At 35.8% G+C, this 20,998-nt stretch overlaps 1 protein-coding gene across 1 annotated transcript in view; it reads left to right on the top strand.

Moving 5' to 3' along the window:
• NDUFS4 (NADH:ubiquinone oxidoreductase subunit S4) overlaps window positions 1-20,998 on the top strand; it is a 47,839-nt gene that overhangs the window by 13,439 nt on the left and 13,402 nt on the right. The window contains exon 2 of the mRNA XM_080362829.1: window positions 7,068-7,146. Within this exon, the coding sequence (XP_080218955.1) occupies window positions 7,068-7,146 (79 nt within the window). The remainder of the gene's footprint in view (window positions 1-7,067; window positions 7,147-20,998) is intronic.

The raw sequence follows: 20,998 nt of genomic DNA, 5'->3' as shown, positions 1-20,998 counted from the left end.
CCTTTCATCCATTCAGAAGCATAGTTTGCTGTGTTTATAATTGAACATCATTTTGTAGGCAAAGGAAAAAAATATAGTGTGCCAGTATTCTCTGAGAATGTAACTATTTATAAATGAGGAACTTGCTTTTCCTCCAAACCCAAAAGTTAGTTATGCAGCTCATAGTACAAAATAGAACTACATGGTCTCCACAGGCAGTGTTTGGCGTTATATTCCGTATTTTGCTTATAATGGGATGTAATAAGAATAATAAATGTGTCCTAGTAAAAGTAAAAATAAAATGGCATTGCCACTGTTAAGTCTTTACCACTTTAGTTACAATAGCAAATCTAACACCGCTCTATTTAACTTCATCTCTCACAAGTTCAGCGTTATTAGCTGTCTTTATAAAAATGCATTATATTGGGGCTGAATACTGTGATCTGTACTGTATTTGACATTGTGTAACAAGCAATCATTAATGTCTGTATTCTGTATGGGAGAATATTATACTGATTTGGTTTTAGTCTGCTTAATTGCAGTGGGTGACTATGTTGAAGTTCCGAGCTGGCAGTGTTTCCATGTTCTTTTTGTTCAGAATTTAATGTCTTTATGGTGACTGTATGCTATGAAGCTTATATTATTCCTGATAAATATTTAAAAAGGTTGGTTTTCTAAGAGTGATTTATCTGTTAAATGGATATATGCATATATGTATATGCACCTACTGGTGCCCTCCCAGGTCATTCAGTATAAGAATACTTAAAACACCCTTTAGACTTACTTCTTAATGAGTGCCTTTAATTTTCATGAGGCACGTGAGGTCTTTTTGAAGAGTTTGCTTCATCTTTGTGTTGTGATCTGATTACCTGTGCTGTGATGTCTGATTTTCTTTAACAGATCTCCAAGAGTTGACCAAAATGGGGTGCTAACAGATCAAACAGTCAGTGTGTTGCGTAAAGAGCTTAAGGAGCCTTTTTTGTGCAATGAATTAAATCTCAGCTGCTGAATTAGATCAAGTAAATACAGGTTTTCACATCTGGGTGTTGTGTAACATGCCGGTCACAGCATTGCTCTTCATGGAAGGCAAATTCATGCCTTGTAAATATGGCTGCTTCTCACCTTTCACTAGGCATGTGGAGGATTCTTCATGACATTTCCAAAGGCTCTGTGGGAGGCATTCTCTTCCATAACACTTCCATTTATTTTTCCGATTTTGCAGTTAAGAAACAAAATCCTATAGAGGTTAAGCATAGGTTGCTTAGCAAATATTTAAGCTCAAATTTGTTGAATTTTAGAGATTGAATACAGATACCCAAAGCTACCAAGATAAATGTTCAAGTCAGATGCCTTAATAGCCTTCATCTTGATATCACAAAAGACTGTAGCTGTCCATTGCTTTAATGTTTGGTTTCTCTAGTTCAACAGAACTGGTTAATGCATGAACAGAGCTGGGGCCTCTAATGTAAGAAAGGAAGAGGCCTAAATATGTCCTCTGAAACAAGGAACTCTGCTGCATCCTTATCCCACAGTGCGATAAGATGGTCAAGAGACCTGATACTGATGTGAATATTGTAGTGAAGACTGGAGAGCTTCCAATGGCTTCTTGATGGACTCCTCCATTTGTGTAGAAGAGATGTGGAACCCATTTGTGAGTTTGCTGGAACAACAGATGACAGTGGAAGGGGAGTAAACGCTTCTGATGGAAGACACATAGATGATCACAGCATTTGTATTTCCAAGATACGTGATACGTAGGGAAATTTTTGAACTCTACAAATTTACATTTTCTCTAGTAGTCATCATTAATTCATTCTGCATTACCAAGCTAATGTAAGAGTATTTTTACAATTATTTAAGAAGAAGACTGTGTCGTCTAGCGTTTGCCAAATTCCTACTCATATCTTTACACAGTATAAAAGACTTGTAGATTTACTGTGAGACTCTAAAATAATATTTGTAGCCCTAACCCCATCTAGATGCAATATTCATGTCTATAAAGCCTCTCTAAAGAACTTTGGAAGAAAAAGTGACATTAACATTTTAAAAATTCCTAACACTAAAACCCAGATATATCAGTAAAGTCTATTGTTTTATAGCAGATAATAAAGCATACTCAGGCTGGACCATGATCAGATTTATGGTATGCACAAAATTTTATTGTCCAAAATTAAGTGAACTGTAGAAATTAGTATAATGAAATTAGAATAAATGATAGAAATGATGCAATGGTAGGAATGTCAAAATACAGGATCATATAGATCTATATGATAGATCTATAGATCTATCATATAGATCTATATGATACAGGATCATATAGATCAAGTTTAAGGAATTTAAATGCCCAACACAGTGGCACAAGTTAGGGAGAAAATACCGCTTTCATAATTGCAAACCAAATGACAATTCGAGTGATCATCTGTGTAGCCAGAGGAGCTCCTCTATGTTCATGCCAATTTATCCTGGTTTGAAGACACCTCCGTATTTGTGTGTCAGGCTAATGTGGAGAACAGAGAAGGCATCTTCCATTAAGAAATGGATCAGGCGATTTGAGAGGGGGAATATACTTGGGGAGGAGGAGTGTAATGCCAGATGCGTCTGAAGGAAGAGGCCAGAAGAACAAACTTCAGCAAGAAGAGAGTCTTGCTGCCTGAGTCCTTGCGGACTAAGTGTCACATCTTTACCAGCCAGGCTTCCTTGATGAAAGAGACACTTTTTAGGGACTAGAAGACCTTGTGAAGAATTAATTATAATCCAAGAAGCTGCAGATTGGGGTATCCACATACATTAATATGGAATGCCATGGGGAAATATCAGCAAGATCATAAAGGCCATGGGTGACTTTTTTATAAAACTAAATTTTGCTTTTGTCCGTGTAATTTTGAAGGGGTTTTGTTTTAAATGGCTAACTATTCTAATAAACCCAGACTTGTTTGTTCATCACTAGGGAGTTCACTATAAGAAAAATAGATATGTGGACAGTTTGGAGACTCATCACACTTTATTAGATAATAACAGTGAAGGAAGTATATCTGATCTGTGTTTTGAATGGGACATTAATGAGCCTAGAAGATAGCAGGCTTTGTTTATTGCTTGCTATTATGTGTGAAACTTTCTTCGTAGTTACTGAACTTTAGCATTATATTGATGGTCTATTTAATATTATTTGAAGTATTCTGTGTACTATAATTTTAAATCAGAGTTTGATTAGTCTTGGAACAGGCTAAGAATGAAACTTCCAGCTCGTAAAGCCTCATCCCAACATGTTTTGACTGGAAAAAAAAAAAAAGTATAACCAGTCAAAAAGAGGCAAAACAGGATAATGTAAACCCATATTGCTTAGAAAGAAAGAAAGCAGGTCACCTTTCTCTAGAGGTCAGTAGTAGAAGAAAGGCGGAGAACCTTGTGAGAATGGAACTGTAAAATTATGTTTTATAGTTCTGCAAGTTTGTCCATCACAAAAGCTACCTAAAGATCAAGGTGGATGTGAACAAAGTCAAGTATTAATTGGGAATTTTGTAAGAATTACTTTACCATTGAAGAGAGAATGAAAGGTTTAAAGTGAGTGGTCACCTAAGTGATTTAGATTTCAGATTCATGTAATCTGAAGGCAAAATAAATGTAAAGTGTATACAGTTTCTAAGGGGATACTTGAGTGATGAAATGATACTTGTCATTGCGGGAGTTTGAAAAGAGAGGGTTGTGTGTGAAAGAGGTCTGTTTTCTGGTTATCTCTTCAGTTAAGTGCCTGGCATTAAGGACAAACCTGCAATGAAAGCTGTTGAAAATAAAACAAGTGTTTTGGGAATCTAGTAACATTTTCTATTAACTTTAAATACTAGTATTTCAGATCATATGATATTTCAAAGTTGCTGTAATTTCTAGGCTCCAGATTACTTTCCTATGAGAGCTGCAACAAATGGAGATATAAGCAGCATGTTATCTTTAAAGCAAAAATGATGTTTTATCTGTTTTTACACAGAGAGACCTCCATGGACTTAAGGTTCAAATTTCCTAGTCCAGTCCATATGCCAGTTTTCAACCACTTTTCAAATAGGGAGTTCTTAAGGAAAGTATGTTCTTTCCAACTCATTGCAATCCAGGGGTGGACAGTAGGCTCAACACTAAAGAAATTAGCAAGGTTGAAAATTTCAGTAACAGTTGGGCATTTTCAAGAATGATGTAGTCAAGAGAAATGGCTTTGAAAATTATGAAGAGAAGCATATGCTTTTGTAGAAGAGCTAAAACGTGGAGAGCTGTAAGGTGTGATGCCTTGAAATTTATCCCTTTTTACAGAGATATTGTATGGAAAACAAATCATGTCTCTCTATATGCAGTCTAGAGGCACCTTGGAGAGTTATTTTGCTCACCTTTAATCTGGTGGGATTTTTACGCCACTCTTCTCTTAACTGTAGTGATATAAGAGCTCTTTTTTTTTTTTTTTTCTGCTAATACAGAAATTTCCAAAATGAGCAATCATCTGAGTAAAAACAGTGTCAAATGACATAATAGTGAGTAGAAATCATGTTGGAAGGGCATGACATTTATACTTTTCAAAGTTGATTAATGCTTTCCTAGATAAAGAAAAAAATTTTTTTTCAAAAGTAAATTGTGTTACATTTTCTTCCAAATTGCATTTATATCACAGGAAAAAGTATGATTCTGGTCAACCTGATTACTTAAATCCTGTCATGCTCAAATCTTTATGTATTCATCAGACCTCTCCATGGAGCAAGGTTCAGAGAACCTCTTGATTCATAGTTTTGATTGTTTTGTATCCAGAACCAGCCAGTTTGATTGCATAATCCCATGTCCTTCTTTGGTCATATGTTAAATAGTGTAGTGAACACAGTATCACATGATGTTCTAGAATACCTGCAGAATACTACTTTGATATTAAAATTCTTGGAGAGGGGGGAGAAACTAGTTTTCCTATTGAAGTGTTTAATGTTGGAAATCCTGTGGCTTCAACTGCTTGCCACTAGAACTCAAGTGTAATGCTGCTGTTCTGAAGGCTTTTAGGATAGCTTCTCTCTTGGTGTATTTTTGAAAAGGACTATCTAAGAGCCATTTCTTGCAGCATACTGCAGTATCTGTCCTGTTTTTATGATGTATTGTTTTATGTGCACAAATTAAAAAATGACAACTGTATTGAGCCAGAAGCTCTCTGGGACAGAGATTTTGAGCTAGCAGAGGCGTTATCATTTTAATGTTTGCAACATTCTTGTGCTTCCTTGCACTTGAAGACTTCATCTTGTTCTTCAAAGTACCCTTGCAGATGGTTTTTATTGTTTTAAATAGGAATAGATGTCTGTCCATTGCACAAGGCTGGGTGATTCTCTAAACTTTGTGCTTTGTTTTTCATGATGTGGAGATTTTTTGAAATTGTTATTGGCAGATGGAAGGTAATTTAGTAGAGTGTAATCTGGGTTAGAAGTATAGATATGTGGGAATCTGCATTTGAAGTATTACTGAAGTGAACTTTGTTCCAGTTGCCTAGTTTTATAAAATTCTTGTGGCTTTAGTTATAGCCACTATTTCAAATTCCTTTCTAGTGTAGGTTTTACCACCTAAAACTTTACCATGATAATGCTGTCTGAAAATTGAATGCTTGTTTAGTTAATGTGTTAAATCCATTGGAGCTAGATTGACTAAGCGGTCAAGTTCATCAAATGCATTCTCACCAGAATTGACAAAAATTAGTGAGGGATTTAAGATCAGAAGACATGGTAGATGCACGTGTTACGAAAACTGTTTCCTCAGTTAGGATGGCTTATTAGAATGTGATAGAAGGTATGGTCTTTTAATTCTACAGGTTTTGAGTGGTTGCGTGCAAGTTACGTGGTCCTGAAAGGCCTTTCATGTTACTGACCATTTAACTGTTATGGTTTATGTGGGAAAGGGTAAATTTGGATAGTATTGCAGATTTTGTGAGAGTCTTGGAATTTGTCTTTAAAAGCTGTGATGTTTTTAAAGGCACTTATGGATGGTTTCTTCAAATGTTAAGTAAACAATACCAACAGTGTTAAAATACTAGCAGTATGGTTGTTAGTATCACATAGTCAAAATCTCAAAGTCTGTTTGCATCTGCAAGCATGTCTGCCTTCCCAAATTAGGCAATCTTCGGAAGAACAGTTAAAACGAAAGTGGCTTAGCCTCTTACTGTTCAGTTGTCTATATTCTTGCATTTTTGTGCCTCATTTGTTTAAAATGACCTTAATTAAATGTGAAACATTAGCTCAGAGAATTGGGCTTTTTGGCTTGTTTCACTTGCTGTTGCATTATTTTGCCAAAAGATTATTTGTACTCAAAGGGCCCAATCCTGACATTAGTGACATAATGCAAATTAAGGGCAATTTTTACTTCTTAATTCAGTGGTGTGGAATTGGGTTCTGTGTTTCCACCATGTACCTTACAGGTTTAGTAATTGTGCAAGAAGAGTAATAATATTTCTCTGAAATTAATAAGCTGACCCATCCTGATTTAGAAATTAAGCAAAATAGTTATGAGCTTTGCCCAGTCAAAACCAGAAAATTTTGTTTGAATTATCAGCTTAGGGATTGTTTGGTTGGTTTTTGTTGTTTGTGGTTTGTGTTTGTTGTTGGTTTTTTGTGGGTTTTTGTTTGGTTTTATTTTTTAATTTATTAATATTCTGTTGCTAAAGTGTATAACTGATCTTTACCATTACAAATAGATTTAGGATTTTTTTCCTGTGATGCCATCATTTTAAAGATCAGAGTTCCAGAGTGCTTGCAGCAGCCTTGTATTTTTCTGTCTGTTCGTGACAAACCAGCTACTGTACATTAATATAGAGCAGTACAGTCCTTGCCACTGGCAGTCTCTCTGTGACAGAGAGCCTGTAGGCTGACATAAAGTGCAGCCTGTTGTGAACTGCTAAGTGGGAGTCTGCCAAAAACTCAGCAGACAGAACTAATTGGGGAGAAAAAGGATTTTTGTGCCCTCATCTCTCCCTCTTCAATTTTTTTTACAAGACGGATATTGTTAAAGTAACTTGTTTATGTAAGATTTGTCTGCCTCTATTTTCTCATTGCATGAATCATTTTTTAACTTCAAGTCTTGCACTGCAGGTCACTGAGCACTTCCACATGGCGGCTGGCACAGGACCAAACTCGAGACACGCAACTCATCACAGTTGATGAAAAGTTGGTAAGGGTTTTCTGCTGCATACTGCTATGATACAGCCTTCAAGGTTATTTCTGCACAATAGGCATTCAGTATGGTATTCTCTGTTCTTCTAGGAAAGCCATATGAATGTGAACTACAAAGCAACAATCCTTCATACATTTTTAAAAGGGGAACATTAGTAAAAAAGTATGTGTAGGAACTGTGGCATTCAAAGTGTTAAGCAATTTAAAATGAGGAGTACCTTTTTATTATTATATTATAGCCAAGGATCAGTATGAGCTGTAATTTATAAGAAGTTTGTTCATTTTGAAATCTGGGTATAGTTTCTGTGTAGTGAAAACAGACAGGATTTGCCAGCTTCCGGAAATTTTCTTCATTAGGACTCATACTACTAAAGAAAGTGTGTAAAGAACCATCATGCAAGATTATTGTTACTATGCGCATATACTCTAGTGCTTGAATATGCATGAAGGTTAGATTACAACTAGGAACAAATGCAGAACATTCTTCTGCTAATCAGTAGCAGATCAGAAATTTGGCAATCTTTTCTTGTAAGTTCTTCCATAATGTGTGGTCTGTTACTCTAGATGCAACCTGACGCTTATGTTTACATTATTCAATAGTATAATTTTTGTAAGACTTCTGGGGGCGAATGCGTCACAACAGAAGCATGCTTTTCATTGGTTTTCATATCGCTTTTGCATCTTCAGGAAAAAAAATTCCCATCATATGTACTAGACAGTTCATATTGTATGTAATTTTTTGTATCCCTGAAGCTATTTGAACTGCTTAAGAAATATTTGGAATTTGTATTTATAAATTGAATATTTGTAATGATAACTACAAGTTGAGACAGCTGAAGTTTAACAGGCTATTGGAAAAAAAAATGCACCTACTATAACAACTCTTTAGTGTCTTTTTCTCATGCTTTGTAATACAGATGTAGCAATAATAATCTACTAACAGGTAAAAATATAATTTATTTTGTAAACTTCATTATGAATTTTAGAAAGTAGTAGTATAATTTGAGGTTTAAAAATCATTGAAAAAATTACACTGTATTTGCTTTGCATAGTTTTGGATTCAGGATATTTCATTTTATGTACTATGTAAATAAGATTCACCAAGTTGATAGACCTACAGTTCCCAAAACAAATGATGAATTGCATTTGATTATTGTAGCACCGTTCTTTAACATTAAAAAAAAAAAAAAAGAGTTTAAAATGCCTGAATTTACAGTATCACATTTCCCTGTTGTGACCTTGCATGATGGATATGCAGAGCTGAAAGAGACTACAGTGCAAAGACAGATCCATAGAATAAATACTCTTCTATCTTCCATTTTGTATTTAAATGTACATTATCCTAAGTTAGGGTTGTGTGCTAACCTGTCTAGTGATGACAGTTTATATTTCCATTTGAGCTAAAGTGATACTAATTTGAAATACAACTGTTCTTTACTCTTACTGTAAATGAATTGTGAGTGAAGTGCTTAATTCAAATGTAATTATATGTTTTTGCCAACTTGAAGACTCTAATCGTAGTTAGTTACTGGGGTTTTTTTTTTGAGATCTCATAGTAGCAACCACTGAATAACTTTATTTAATTTTGATACATATAATGTATCTAAATGATTCTATTATGCTTGGTTGTTTCAAGTATTAACTTCAATGTCAGACTGAGTAGTATTTTCCTACAATATTGTGTGCATGTAGATGCGCATTCTAGATACACAAATGTTTTGTTGGTTTTTTTCCCCCCAGATTATTGTAGGGCCTGAAACAAAGTGATAGAAAATTAGAACACCGTTTTAAAATCTTTAAAACTTTTTGGAGAGGTTTCTGTATTGCCATAAAATATCAAATAAATGGTGTTCTATTAATGGGCAAAAATTTATATCGCATTAGCAAGAAAAGTCTTCACAAAGAGGCTTGATGTGGTTTTTGACTCTCTTTAGGGTTAGATGTTCTCTAAATACCTGTTAAACCTCATGGAAAAGTAGAGTACTGTATTAACTTATTTTAGATTGTTGCAGTATATTTGCTAATTTTAAGGAGGATTAATTACAACGCATTAAAAATAATTTAACACATTACATGAATTTTCTGTTTTCTGAATAATGTTACTAAGCATAATAAACCTGTTATTTCCATGCAAGTTGTAACTAAACTGTATTCCAGAAGCTGATGCTTAACTTTTAATTAAAAAAGACATCTCCCCTTGTCTTAGTGCCAGATATATGCAACTTATTGTTAGAAATTGTTAAATCATGTTTTGTTGAATTTGTTGGCTTTGTCTTACTTTAAAACAAACAAACAAACAAACTGGCATCACCTTATGGGTGATTTTTACATACATATCTGAAAGAAGCAGCAAGAACAGGTGGGAAGTGGGATATGGTTATCCTTGTTTACCTTAATCCTTTTGTAACTTATTTTGAAACTGAACTCTTCTCTAAGTTCATGTTTACAAGGCTAGTAGAGTAACACTGTGGTCATTGAAAACTTTTAACTGCATGTTGTAGTTGAGTTAATCTGTCTATTTCCAGTGCTTTTGTAGAGCTTGTATTTCTATGTGTACATGCATATGCTGGAACTTAATCAACAGGGATTCCTTTGAATTACCTAGAGTCCCATTTGATTAGGTAGGTATTAAAGTATTCATTGTCTTGGGAAACACTGTTGAAATAGAATGGGTAAGAGCATCCTGACATTGAATTATTAAGCAGTAGTCAGTCACCTTCTAACTGCAGCCCAGCATGTGTTGAATACAACAGATAAATGAGTTCTAATGAAATAGTAGAAAATACAGTAGTTTAGACAACATTCATTTTTCATATTAGAAAAAAAAAAGCACTCTTAAATATAAAATCAATTAAATGCTCAGCTTTTATAGAACACACCCAAGAAATCATATCTTTCTCTCAGTTACTAACTGGTTTTAGTGAATATGGAATAAAATAACTTTTCATGAACAGTTAAATCTGAAGAAAATAACATACAAAATGAAAAAAGCTAAGCAGAAATATAGTTCTTGCATCACATTGTGAATCTCTAGCCACCAATTAGGTCATATTCCAAGAGTCTGGACAAATAGCTCTGTGAAAAGTAGTCTCTCAAGACCCTTCTTGCATTAGGAAATTTGGGCTATAGAGGACAAAGGCTGTCTGGAGGAAATCTCTCTCAGGTAATGTTCCAAATGATTTAACTGTTTGTGCATATGGAACAACATCACTTCCATCATCATTATAAAAAGCTTCAATGGTTTCGCCTGAAGTGGGGGTTTGAGCTGTTTTAAATTATGGCGATTTGTTTCAGTTGTAGAGTGCATCAGTACTGTTTGTTGTAGCTAAAAGTCATGCAGTTCAGCATGTGCGCTTCAAGCAGACTTCCCCAGTCAGTGCTGGTAACGCTGCATTGTGATTGTCTAGCCTGGAACTTTTGTAGGCTGGGCGCTTTTGTGAAAGTTGCTGTCTGCAATTGGAAGGTACTTCCAAATATTTACCAATAAAAAGACTTTTGTAGTGGTTAAATGATACCAATATTGCAAACATTTCGAAATCAGAACAACTGCCAGAAAATATACTTTGGATCTATAAAGTAGAATATTCCACTGATAATGCATATGCTGTAGCTCAAAGCAAAAATTATTGCAAGAGTAGTTGTAGGGTTTAGTCACTGGGGAGACACTAGATTCACTGTGGAACTGTGGTTAAGGGTCAGCTTTTAGTTGCAGCCATCTCACAGATGTTTTTATTCTGTGTCAGGCCAAGCGAAAATAGCATGAGTTGCTACACAGAGTTAAGCATTCAAGAGCAGTACTGTCAAGTGCAATTCAAATGGTACTAAAGCGTTTTTTGCAGCATTTTGAGAACACGTAGGAATGTACTCTATTACAAGCTTGACAGGCTAACTACAATGATGCTATTGACATTTCAGCTACTGTCGTGAAATTGTTTTGTTTTGTCTATACTGTTAATTAACCTTTTCTTCAGTAATGCTTCAGAAGTCTCAGTTCTGAACCCTCAGCAGAGGGCCAGCTTCTTTCTGATTGTAGACAAACCCTGCATAACTCACTAAAGGTAACTTGCATTAGAGCAAATTGGGCACAGAAAATCTGAAGCCCTTTTTGAGGATGAGCAGTTTATACTTTTTGGGTAACGTTCAAGAGGAGTGGTAAATGCTGTATGCTGCAGCAGCCTAGGCCAAGGCAGAGTTAATAAGTGGACTTTGTGGATGAGGGAAAGGCTGTGGTTGTTGTTTGCCTAGACGTTAGCAAAGCCTTTGACACCATTTCCCACAGCGTTCTCCTGGAGAAGGTGGCAGCTCATGGCCTACATGGGTACACTTCTCACTGGGTAAAGAACTGGCTGGATGGCCGGGCCCGAAGAGCTGTGGTGAATGGAGTCAAATCCAGTTGGCATCTGGTCATGGTTGGTGTTCCCCGGGGCTCAGTGTTGGGGCCTGTTCTGTTTAATCTCTTTATCAATGATCTGGATGAGGGGATTGAGTGCACCCTCAGTAAGTTTGCAGACAGCACCAAGTTGGACGGGAGTGTTGATCTGTGGGAGGGTAGGAAGCCCACACAGAGGGATCTGGACCAGCTGGATCATTGGGCTGAGGCCGGTTGTATGACGTTTAACAAGGCCAAGTGTACTTGGGTCACAACAACCCCAGGCAGTGCTACAGGCTTGGGGAAGAGTGGCTGGAAAGCTGCCTGGCAGAGAGGGATCTGGGAGTGTAGACTGACAGTGGCTGAACATGAGCCAGCAGTGTGCCCAGGTGGCCAAAAAGGCCAACAGCATCCTCGCTTGTGTCAGAACTCATCCCCTGTACTCAGCACTGGTGAGGATGCACCTCAAATCCTGTGTTTACTTTTGGGCCCCTCACTACAAAAGACATTGAGGTGCTGGAGAGAGTTCAGAGGAGGGCGATAAAGCTGGTGAAGAGTCTGGAGCACGAGTCTGATAAGGGGCAGCTGAAGGAGCTGGGGCTGTTTAGCCTGGAGAAAAGGAGGCTGAGGGGAGACATTATTGGTCTCTACAACTACCTGAAAGGAGGTTGTAGCATGGAGGGTGTTGGTCTCTTCTTCCAAGTAACAAGTGATAGGAAGAGAGGAAATGGGTTGAATATTAGGAAAAATTTCTTTACAGAAAGGGTGGTCAGACTTTGAAACAGGTTGCCCAGGGAGGCGATTGAGTCACCATCCCTGAAGGTATGTAAAAGACTTGTAGACGTGGTGTTAAGGGACATGGTTTGGTGGTAGACTGGACAGTCAGAGGTTATGGTTGGACTCAGTGATTTTAAGGATCTTTTCTAAGTTAAATGATTCTGTGACTCTAAGAACTGTTGTGAAGCTAGTATCAAGAATTGTGGGAGCTTTGTCTTGGCTGTCCAGAGGTAGCAATTAGTGTCTGTTGTGTTTACTACTGGATAATCCAGAAATAGCAGTATATTATTAAGATTCTCAGAACATGAACATCTTCAGCAGAAAAGTTGCAGAAAGACTCCACTCCATTTTTTCTAGAAGACTGCATTATTAGTAGACATCACACAGTGCTTTCAGCATTGAGTCGTAGTTTGTTCACCTTCATCCAAATCCCAAATTTGGCTAGGTTTAGAAATTTGTGAAATTGTGTAATTTCTGTTTGATTAGAGAAGCATAGACTTCACTATAATAAACAGTGGTAATGCTGAAGTTCAAAATAAAATAAACAAACAGATGAATAGTCTGGAATGATGAAACTTCTTCAAATATCCATCTGATAGTCTACAGTGCTGCGAAGCGAAGGACATAGCAAATCAAGCTTTATCATGCTTTTTAAAGTGTGATTGTTGCTAGCAGCCTTTCCCAAGAACTGAGAGTATATATTATACTTTACTCTGAAAAGCAAAGCAATAATGTGTCATAAAATTATGTGCGAGACAGTGTGACATTGCATTTGAAGACTCTGTATAAGGAGCTGGTTTTGCAACTCAGTGAAGAGAAACACTTGGCAAAGTATGCGTTTATTAAAGACAGGCTTACTAGATTTCCTTTTCTTGGAACTACTCTTCAGCCAAGAATTCTCAAAGTGTTACCACTGTGTTAGATAATAAGGATATAGTAGATGTTCTATGTTTTGGTTTTTCAAAATTCTGTTAACCCCTTGTGGGCTATTCCTTGAGGGTGAGTTTAAGCTGTTCCTAAAGTAACTTAATGGGATAAAAGAATTTAGAATAATATTTTCTTTGTTTAACCCACCATAGCTGCCATAAAGGATTCCGTTCAGGGCAGCATTCCTCTTCAGATGAGGAGCGTAACCTAAAAAACTTTCTCTGTCTTGTGTGTATTGCTCTGTGATATAGGGAGTTGTCATATTCAAAGGATGTGAAGTACCAATATGGAAGTACAAATGTACCAATTTGCAAGTACAAATACATATACACGTACTTTAATAAAAGTTTATTTAAATTAGAAACTTGAATGGAGTAAAAAACTTAAAGACCTTTACTTTGTGTGGCCACTGATAGTTTATTTGGGAATCTGCATTTTTGCTGCAAAACATATATTAAAAAGTTCTTTTTCTTTTGTACTTTTTTATTGCTGCCCTTCCTACCGCCCCCTGTCCACCACCCAAAGACTACAAAATACTACTCTGTGGAGGAAAAAACTGTCTTGGATAAATTTGTCAAGCAACTACTGTGAAAATTAATATTTAAAGATTTTAATGGTTTTGGCGATGGTGATAATCTTCCTCACTTCATATACACCATAATGTTCTGCCAGAGCATATATTTATTTCTAAGCAGTGGTTTTTAAAATTTTGATTTAAATAATTTGGCAGTTTCTTCTTTATAATTTTGACTAGTAGTTGCATTTGGTCTTAAGTACAGTACAAGTTCAGGTGTAGATGTGTCTGGAGGTAAAAGATTATCTACCTATGTCCACATTTTCAGGACTGCAAATTCACTATATTTTGCTGTTTGGCAATTAAATCCCTCTTCAGTTGGAATATCCTAGCTCAATTCAGCCTGTGCTGCTTGCTACAACTTGGTTTTGTAAGCAATTGTAGTTCTGTGCTTTAGAAAACCCATTTGGCTTAATACCAATAAACAGCTTTCTGTAAGAATGTCTGAAGGCAACAGTTACTCTTCATGATAAAGAAGCTTTCCTTACTCTGACAGTCCAAGTAAAGAGATTGCCACCACCTTTATCTGTCTTTTAAGAGCAATAAATATTGCTATATTACTAAATTTTAGCTTATGATGATTTTTTCAGTTTATCAAACTGAAGGTTTGTATAAATTGATACATAGCTCTGTCAATGAGAGCTCTCATTCCTGTGTGCGTTTATTTTGATTTTAGGATGGGGTAAATTTGGAGGAATTTCTTTGTCTGAGAGACTTTTCTTCTGGTGCATGGTAGTGTTATCTCTGCTGGGAATCAGACGGAGGAGTGTCTGTGATTAAGGTTACACAACGTTCTAGCATCTTTAGTGTCTGTTTTGTCTGGGCTTCCTTCGTGCAGCCATCTTGTGCAAAAATTCCAAGGCTTTAGTCTGCAGCAGTAGGTCAAAGAATATGTCTTTTTGAAAGATATGCACGCAATTTTTTTGTTATTGTTTCATTATACTGTATTTAATTTTGTATCAAAGAATACTGGGTTTGAAGAGCTTGCTATGATGGCTGCTCAGAAGAGATGAAAGGAGTGTCATTGTGCCATGCTTAGTTTGTCTGGTTTCCAAAGCGTTATTCAATATGCAAATCCTTGTTTGATTTTGTAATTCTAAATTTTTAAGCAGTGTTTCTGATCTGCTATAAAGAATAAAAGTAAGCCATTGTGATTTTTTTGAGCAAATTTGTTTAGTAGTTTTGCTTTTTAAAGACTAGATAGTATTTTCATGTTCTCGTAAAGCTACCATTTTCTAAACCATTTCTAGTACACCTGCGTTAGTGTACCCTGTTATGAAACATTTCTGTAGATTACATGAATTCTTCTTGTCCTGTCAGGAATAGTGAATAAACAATTCCTTGTAGCATGCTTGCTTTTCTGTTCAATCAAATGTGTCTTTCTGCAGTTTTGTAGTATATGTAAGTTGTACACTTAAGACACAAATCTTAGCCTAACTAACAAATTTCTATGTATAGACTTGAAAGCTGTTGCTAGTCAGGAAGTTCTAGCTTAATTATTATATCAAGTCAGAAAGGCAAAACTTTCCTTGTCTGGAAAGCCCAGTGAGCCTGCAAGAATCCTTGAAAATCTTGGTCATGCTGCAAGAGAGCTTGGTGCTTCTTCAGTACTACCTCTTTCTACTCAGAACATCAATGATGAAATGGAACCAGTTGCTCTTCCAGTTCTTGATGGCTTGTTTATGAGGTATCTTTGAACTACTTTCACGGATGCTTTCTCAAATTAGGAATGTTAACCTGTGCTAAGTGAGGACATGAACCATGGAGTGTGCATCTGATGTTCAGGTCCAGAGCTTTAATATGCAATTTAGTCTTTGTGTTGTGAAGCATGCACTGGAAGGAAGCTGCTCGATCTCTGTGTATCTTTTTGGCATACTCAGTTCTATTCATTCCATAAAGCCCATTGGCTTATATTTAGTGCAGAAGAAAATCTTTGCTTGATGGGGTAATAACTTTTCTTGTTTTACCTGTTAGCCTGAAAACTGGGTTAACAAGTTAGAAGTTGAGCTGTATATAATTTATACAAAATGCTAATAAGACATATCATATACAGTATTTTTAAAGATCTTATAATTATGTTGCAAAAGTTTTTTAAAAAATGAGGGTATGATAATTCTGATTACAAACATCTGAAGAAGTGTATAGTTTTTCCTTACAGATTTATTTTATAGATGTGCATGTGTTCATGTATAAAAATAAATAACCGTATTTTTCTACATAGACCAACATCATCATCATCATAAATCATATATTTTAAAGATTTTGCTGAGTAGCATGTTAACCCAGAAGCTTTTCTAAGATTAAAATTCTAGTCTGCACTAGTATTTTGTTCTTTATTTTCTGCTTTGTACTTTTTCTTAGGTGCATTTTCTTAGAACCACATTTTTGTTTCCATGTCTGCTCCATTTGAAAGCATTCTTGAGTAAATTAATTCTCATTCTCTAATAAGTCAGAAGTTTAATATCTTTTTCTGTTATGTCTGTTTCCCATACAAGTTCTTAGTTTTTTATTACTGTTTAGTAAACATAATTGTACATTGTAGTCTACTTTGAATTTTTTTTCCCAACAGTAATATGAAACAGAAAGAAAAGATGTAGTGTATCAAGTTGAATTACTGAATTTAATTGGTGATGGATTTCTCTCTGTTGTATGATGAAGTAGAATATTATGATTTCTATCCTATAACCTTGAAGACCAAGCATATAGAGGCCAAAGCACGAGTTACAGACAGACTTCTAGATAGAACAAGCTAAAAACAGTTTGTGAAGTAACACCGATATATTCTAGTTATGATTCAGCTTTTTAGAAAGAGACTGTAGAAAGCTGCCCTTTTCACTAACCCTATAGGTAAATTTAAAGAATGCGTTTTTGTCCAGTGGTATTAAGCTGTGTATTTTATTGATGATGTTGAAACAGTTCAAGTCCCATCAACCCTTCCGATACCCACCAGGGAATAATGACTGCATTACTGTTAGAACAGAACCTTCTAAAACACAGTTAAAGCTTAAAAGCTGTATGCACTAATTAACAAAATACAGTGGACGTTTAAGCTGTTAATAGCCGCAACATCCCTGATGCATAGACCTTCGGTATGCTAATGCTGCAGAACAGTTCTCTATTGTGCATCTCTTTAACGAGGGTAACTGTGTCAGTTCTTTTCTTGTTTCACTACCTGCTGTGTATGGAAATTACGTACACTATTTAGCACTTGCTTTCAACTTTTAAAGTCCATGCATATTACATAGAAGCATTACATCTTGCATTAGGGTAAGAGACAGCTTTTAACAGGTCTGGCTTCCTTGTAATTTCTTAAATACAACTTTTCTTCTAAAAAGCATGTACCAACAGGGATTTTGCTCTAAATTTGCATTTCTTGATTGGGGATTTGCTTCTGATTTTCTCCCCTATGTGTCACACCACTTGTTACGATGTGGCAAAGATGTGTTACAGAAACCACTTTCTTTCCAAAGGAGATACAAAGAATAGAGAACATGCATCAGAATGAAGGCAGGCAGTGGTTTACATGAACTCAGGTTTTCTCATTGTTCTTAGTAGCGGACCATGTGCTAGTGTCAAGTTAAACTTTAAAAGACTACTTTTTGGTTTTTTTTTTTCACCCCCACCTTTGATGAATATATTTTTAATAAACAAAAAGCTTAAATAATTTGTTAAATTTTAATCTTTAAAGTTAAATGGTGTTCCACTGCTACCATTAGAGATAGTTGGGTAGTGAAAGGAAAAGAACACAGAATGCATGATAATGAAATTTGTTAAAAAGTATGCTTTGGTCTAGCCACCAGCCCAGGGAGATTGTTAGCTAGCTAAAACTGAATCTACAAAGGATGTTTTGCGTACTGCAGTGATCGTCTTTCTTACAGCTTCATTATAGGAAATCTTACTGTAGTTATTAAGTCTTAAGACTTTGCCATACACCCAAATTTGAACTCAACAGCTCAGATTTTGTCCAGATTAGGGTATGAATTGGCCAAGGTACTCCTGCTTCACAGCAGCAATTGTACTTCTTCTGTGTAAGTAGTGTCCCAATTCACTGCTAGGTTCTGGATGTCGTCCTCCCTTGGGTCTTCTGCAGCTTGGAACTGGTAAGGGAGTTTGCCATAAAACTGAGAAAAGGCACTGGGACACACTTTTAACACAGATGAGACCGCTTCCCCTCCAAAGGCTGAAGGTGATGAAATTGATGAAAGAAGTGGTGCCCGTATTTGGGAACTCTAGCTGGGCTGTATTTGGAAAATTTCTTGATCAGTACTTTAAAGGAAGCTTTGTAAGCTTTTCAAACAGCCATAAAGCAGATCAGAACTGTTAATTTTCTTGTTCCTGACAGAATTCCTGGAAAACAGTACCTTTATAAAATTCATTTAAGTCTTATGCTTATGATTTATTCTATAGATACAGGTAACTGAATGTTAAAAATAAGAACTTTACTAAAATGTCATCAGAAACACACAAAAAATACAGAAATTATCTCCACTATGCAAGAGTCACCTGTGTTTTGGCTCTCACTTAAGTTATGAAAGACCTACCCTCAGTTCCTGGTTGGGGCTTTAGGTGTCCATGATCAAAACTACAGTTTATGGACTGTAAGCTCAAGAGTGATCTTTAGTGTATAATTCACCAGGATATTCTTGAAATATTATGTGTAGTTTTGCAAGCCAGTCTGCTCATTGTGACTTATGCTGGGCCTATAGCATAAATAATCAAACCAGCAAACTGAATAAATTTTATCTGAAAGAACGTACTATCACTGAACTACAAGTGAACTGCAGTATACTATTTATTTAATAGTATATGCGAAATTGAATTAACGAGGGAAATCAATACAATGTTGTCTATTCCAGGTGGGATCTAGCTGGTAATACTTCTGTCTTCTTTCCTTTAAAGCTCCTCCTTGCCTGTTATTTTTGTTCTCCAACTGAGAAATAGTATCTGTAGGAAGAGTTGCTTATGATAGTAGAGCAGTAGAATGTTGCCATAACTGTAAATTATTCTAAGAGAAATCAGATTATTTCAGTTGTTCAGTTATCCTTTTTCTAAATGCAGCTAAACTAAGACTGATTTTATTTGAAAGTTTATGGCCTAAGAACTTTGCTGTTTTCTTATTCTTAACTATTTAATTTTTTGCATGTTTTTTAATCTGAGAATTGTTAAATTCTTGTAGAATACTTGAAAGTTGTGTGCAGTAGAAAACTCTATATTTTTAAATGCCTTGCATGTAATAAAAATCCACCAGCCACTTGTGTTTGGAAGCAAAAGATTTGCTTACATATGCTTTGAATGAGTTCGAGAAAGTATGTTCTCTAAATCCTGCTGCGTTACAATAAAAAGTAGTTCACAAGATCTGTTGTAATTCAGTCTTTTTTCCACCTTGTTGAAGATAAGCACGCTGTTTATAATTTCCTTAGTTTGAAGAATGTAATGACCACGTTGAAGTCTCTCATGGCTACTAGTAGCAACATCAATCTTTTTTTAAATCCAGATACTGGATTCCCCTTCTCATTAATTTCATGATATTTACCCAGACATTTACAAAACTAAGGAAAAAAATACATTATTAATAATTAAATAATCATGTTGTCTTGCTCTTTGATTCTTTCCTGGCAGGAAAACTAAACTGAGCATGAAATATCTGTCTGTGCTGAAAGTGGGGCTAACATGTTTCGAATGCTTAATTTTTAAATTTCTAAAATGTTGTTTACCTGTCCATCAAGAATGCAGGCTGAATTGTAGGTACTTTTAACATGTTTGTCAAGCAAAATGCCTCTCTGTTTTGAGGCTGGTTGGGGTACTGAGAGGTGTAAAATCTGGGAATTTTTGTTTTTAGTATTATGGTTTAAATTATCAAAACTATGGCTCAGCAGCTTTTCCATAAGTTTTAGCATTAATCACTTTTATAAATTCAGTTGCTATTATTGTAGGAGAAGAATGTGAATACAAATTTTGCAAATGTAATGCAGACTGTAAGAAAAGTGTTTTAAGATGTGAAAGAAGAGTTAGTGAGGAGTAAGTTTTCTACTTACTAATGTGAAGTTGTGTTCCAGCTTATAGAGAGCACTTAGGATTTTTAGAAGTCCAGTCGAGTATTCCCGTTTACTCTTTCATCATATTCTCTTTGAATAAATTCAAGTGTGTAGGATTTGTCATAATACTGTGTTTGTAGTATCTAATACAAGCAGCATGGAATAATATTGGGCATGCAAAATATTGGGAAAGTGGAGTAAGCTTTTGTGCAGTGGGAAGTTCTCAAGGAAGTTTTGTGACAACAGAGAATGCTTGGCCCTCCTAGCTGTTAGAGTAGTATCTTTTCAGCTGTGAAATACAAGCTGGTGAGCAGTTTGCTGAGGCTTACAGCACTTGCAAATGTTGAACTGTTCTGGATCCTGGCACCTCCTTTGCATAATGGCAGTCAGTTGACTATAAAGTACTTACGTTCATTCCAGTAGTGTGACAACTTCTGCTTCTGTTAGACTCACTTTTCAGCATATCCTTTCTCCATATCCAGTTTCTCTTTCATGTTTTCTGCAGCACTGCCTATGGAAAGAGATTTTTTTTTAATAGAAGCTTTCATGCAATTATTATTATTGAATCCTGTTTTGTGTGTATAATATTAGGTTTTCTTTTTTAAAATACAGATCTTTATCACCGATTTTCTCAACTTCTATATTAATCATTTTGCAAGATGGTTAGATGGGAGAACATATTACAAGTAACACCATGTTGTTCACAGATTACTGTGATAATGCAAAATGATGGTGAAGCCTGAAAGAAAACTACTCTCTGTGATACAGAGTTTCCTAAAGGCAGATATGCTTTTTGCCCCTTGTTATGTCTATAGCTGTTAGATAAATGTTGTCTGACCATGTTTAGTTCATTCTGCTCCATTTTTCCAGTTACAATTTGCATAGTGGATTCTGTTCTCTCACATTTATTTGAAAAATACTGTATTGAAGTGTAGAAACATAAATGTTCTCATACTGACTTACAGGCCAAGCAGCTGAGTATACTAAATAAAAAGCTCCTTTTCACAGCAGCTATTTTGTGGGTATTATGCAACATGTTCTGTGCTTTGATATAACAGCTCCTAAAGAAAGTGTATTGCAACATGAATTTATAGCAAAACTTTATGCGTTTAGTCTGGTAAAACATGTTGGGGGTGGGGAAGAGAGCAAACTATTGTAAACTCCTATA

This window comes from Nesoenas mayeri, assembly GCF_963082525.1.
Source record: "Nesoenas mayeri genome assembly, chromosome: Z".
Classification (NCBI taxonomy): Eukaryota; Metazoa; Chordata; class Aves; order Columbiformes; family Columbidae; genus Nesoenas; species Nesoenas mayeri.
The sequence above is the reverse complement of the archived record's forward strand: the minus strand, read 5'-3'. Positions and strand labels throughout refer to the sequence as shown.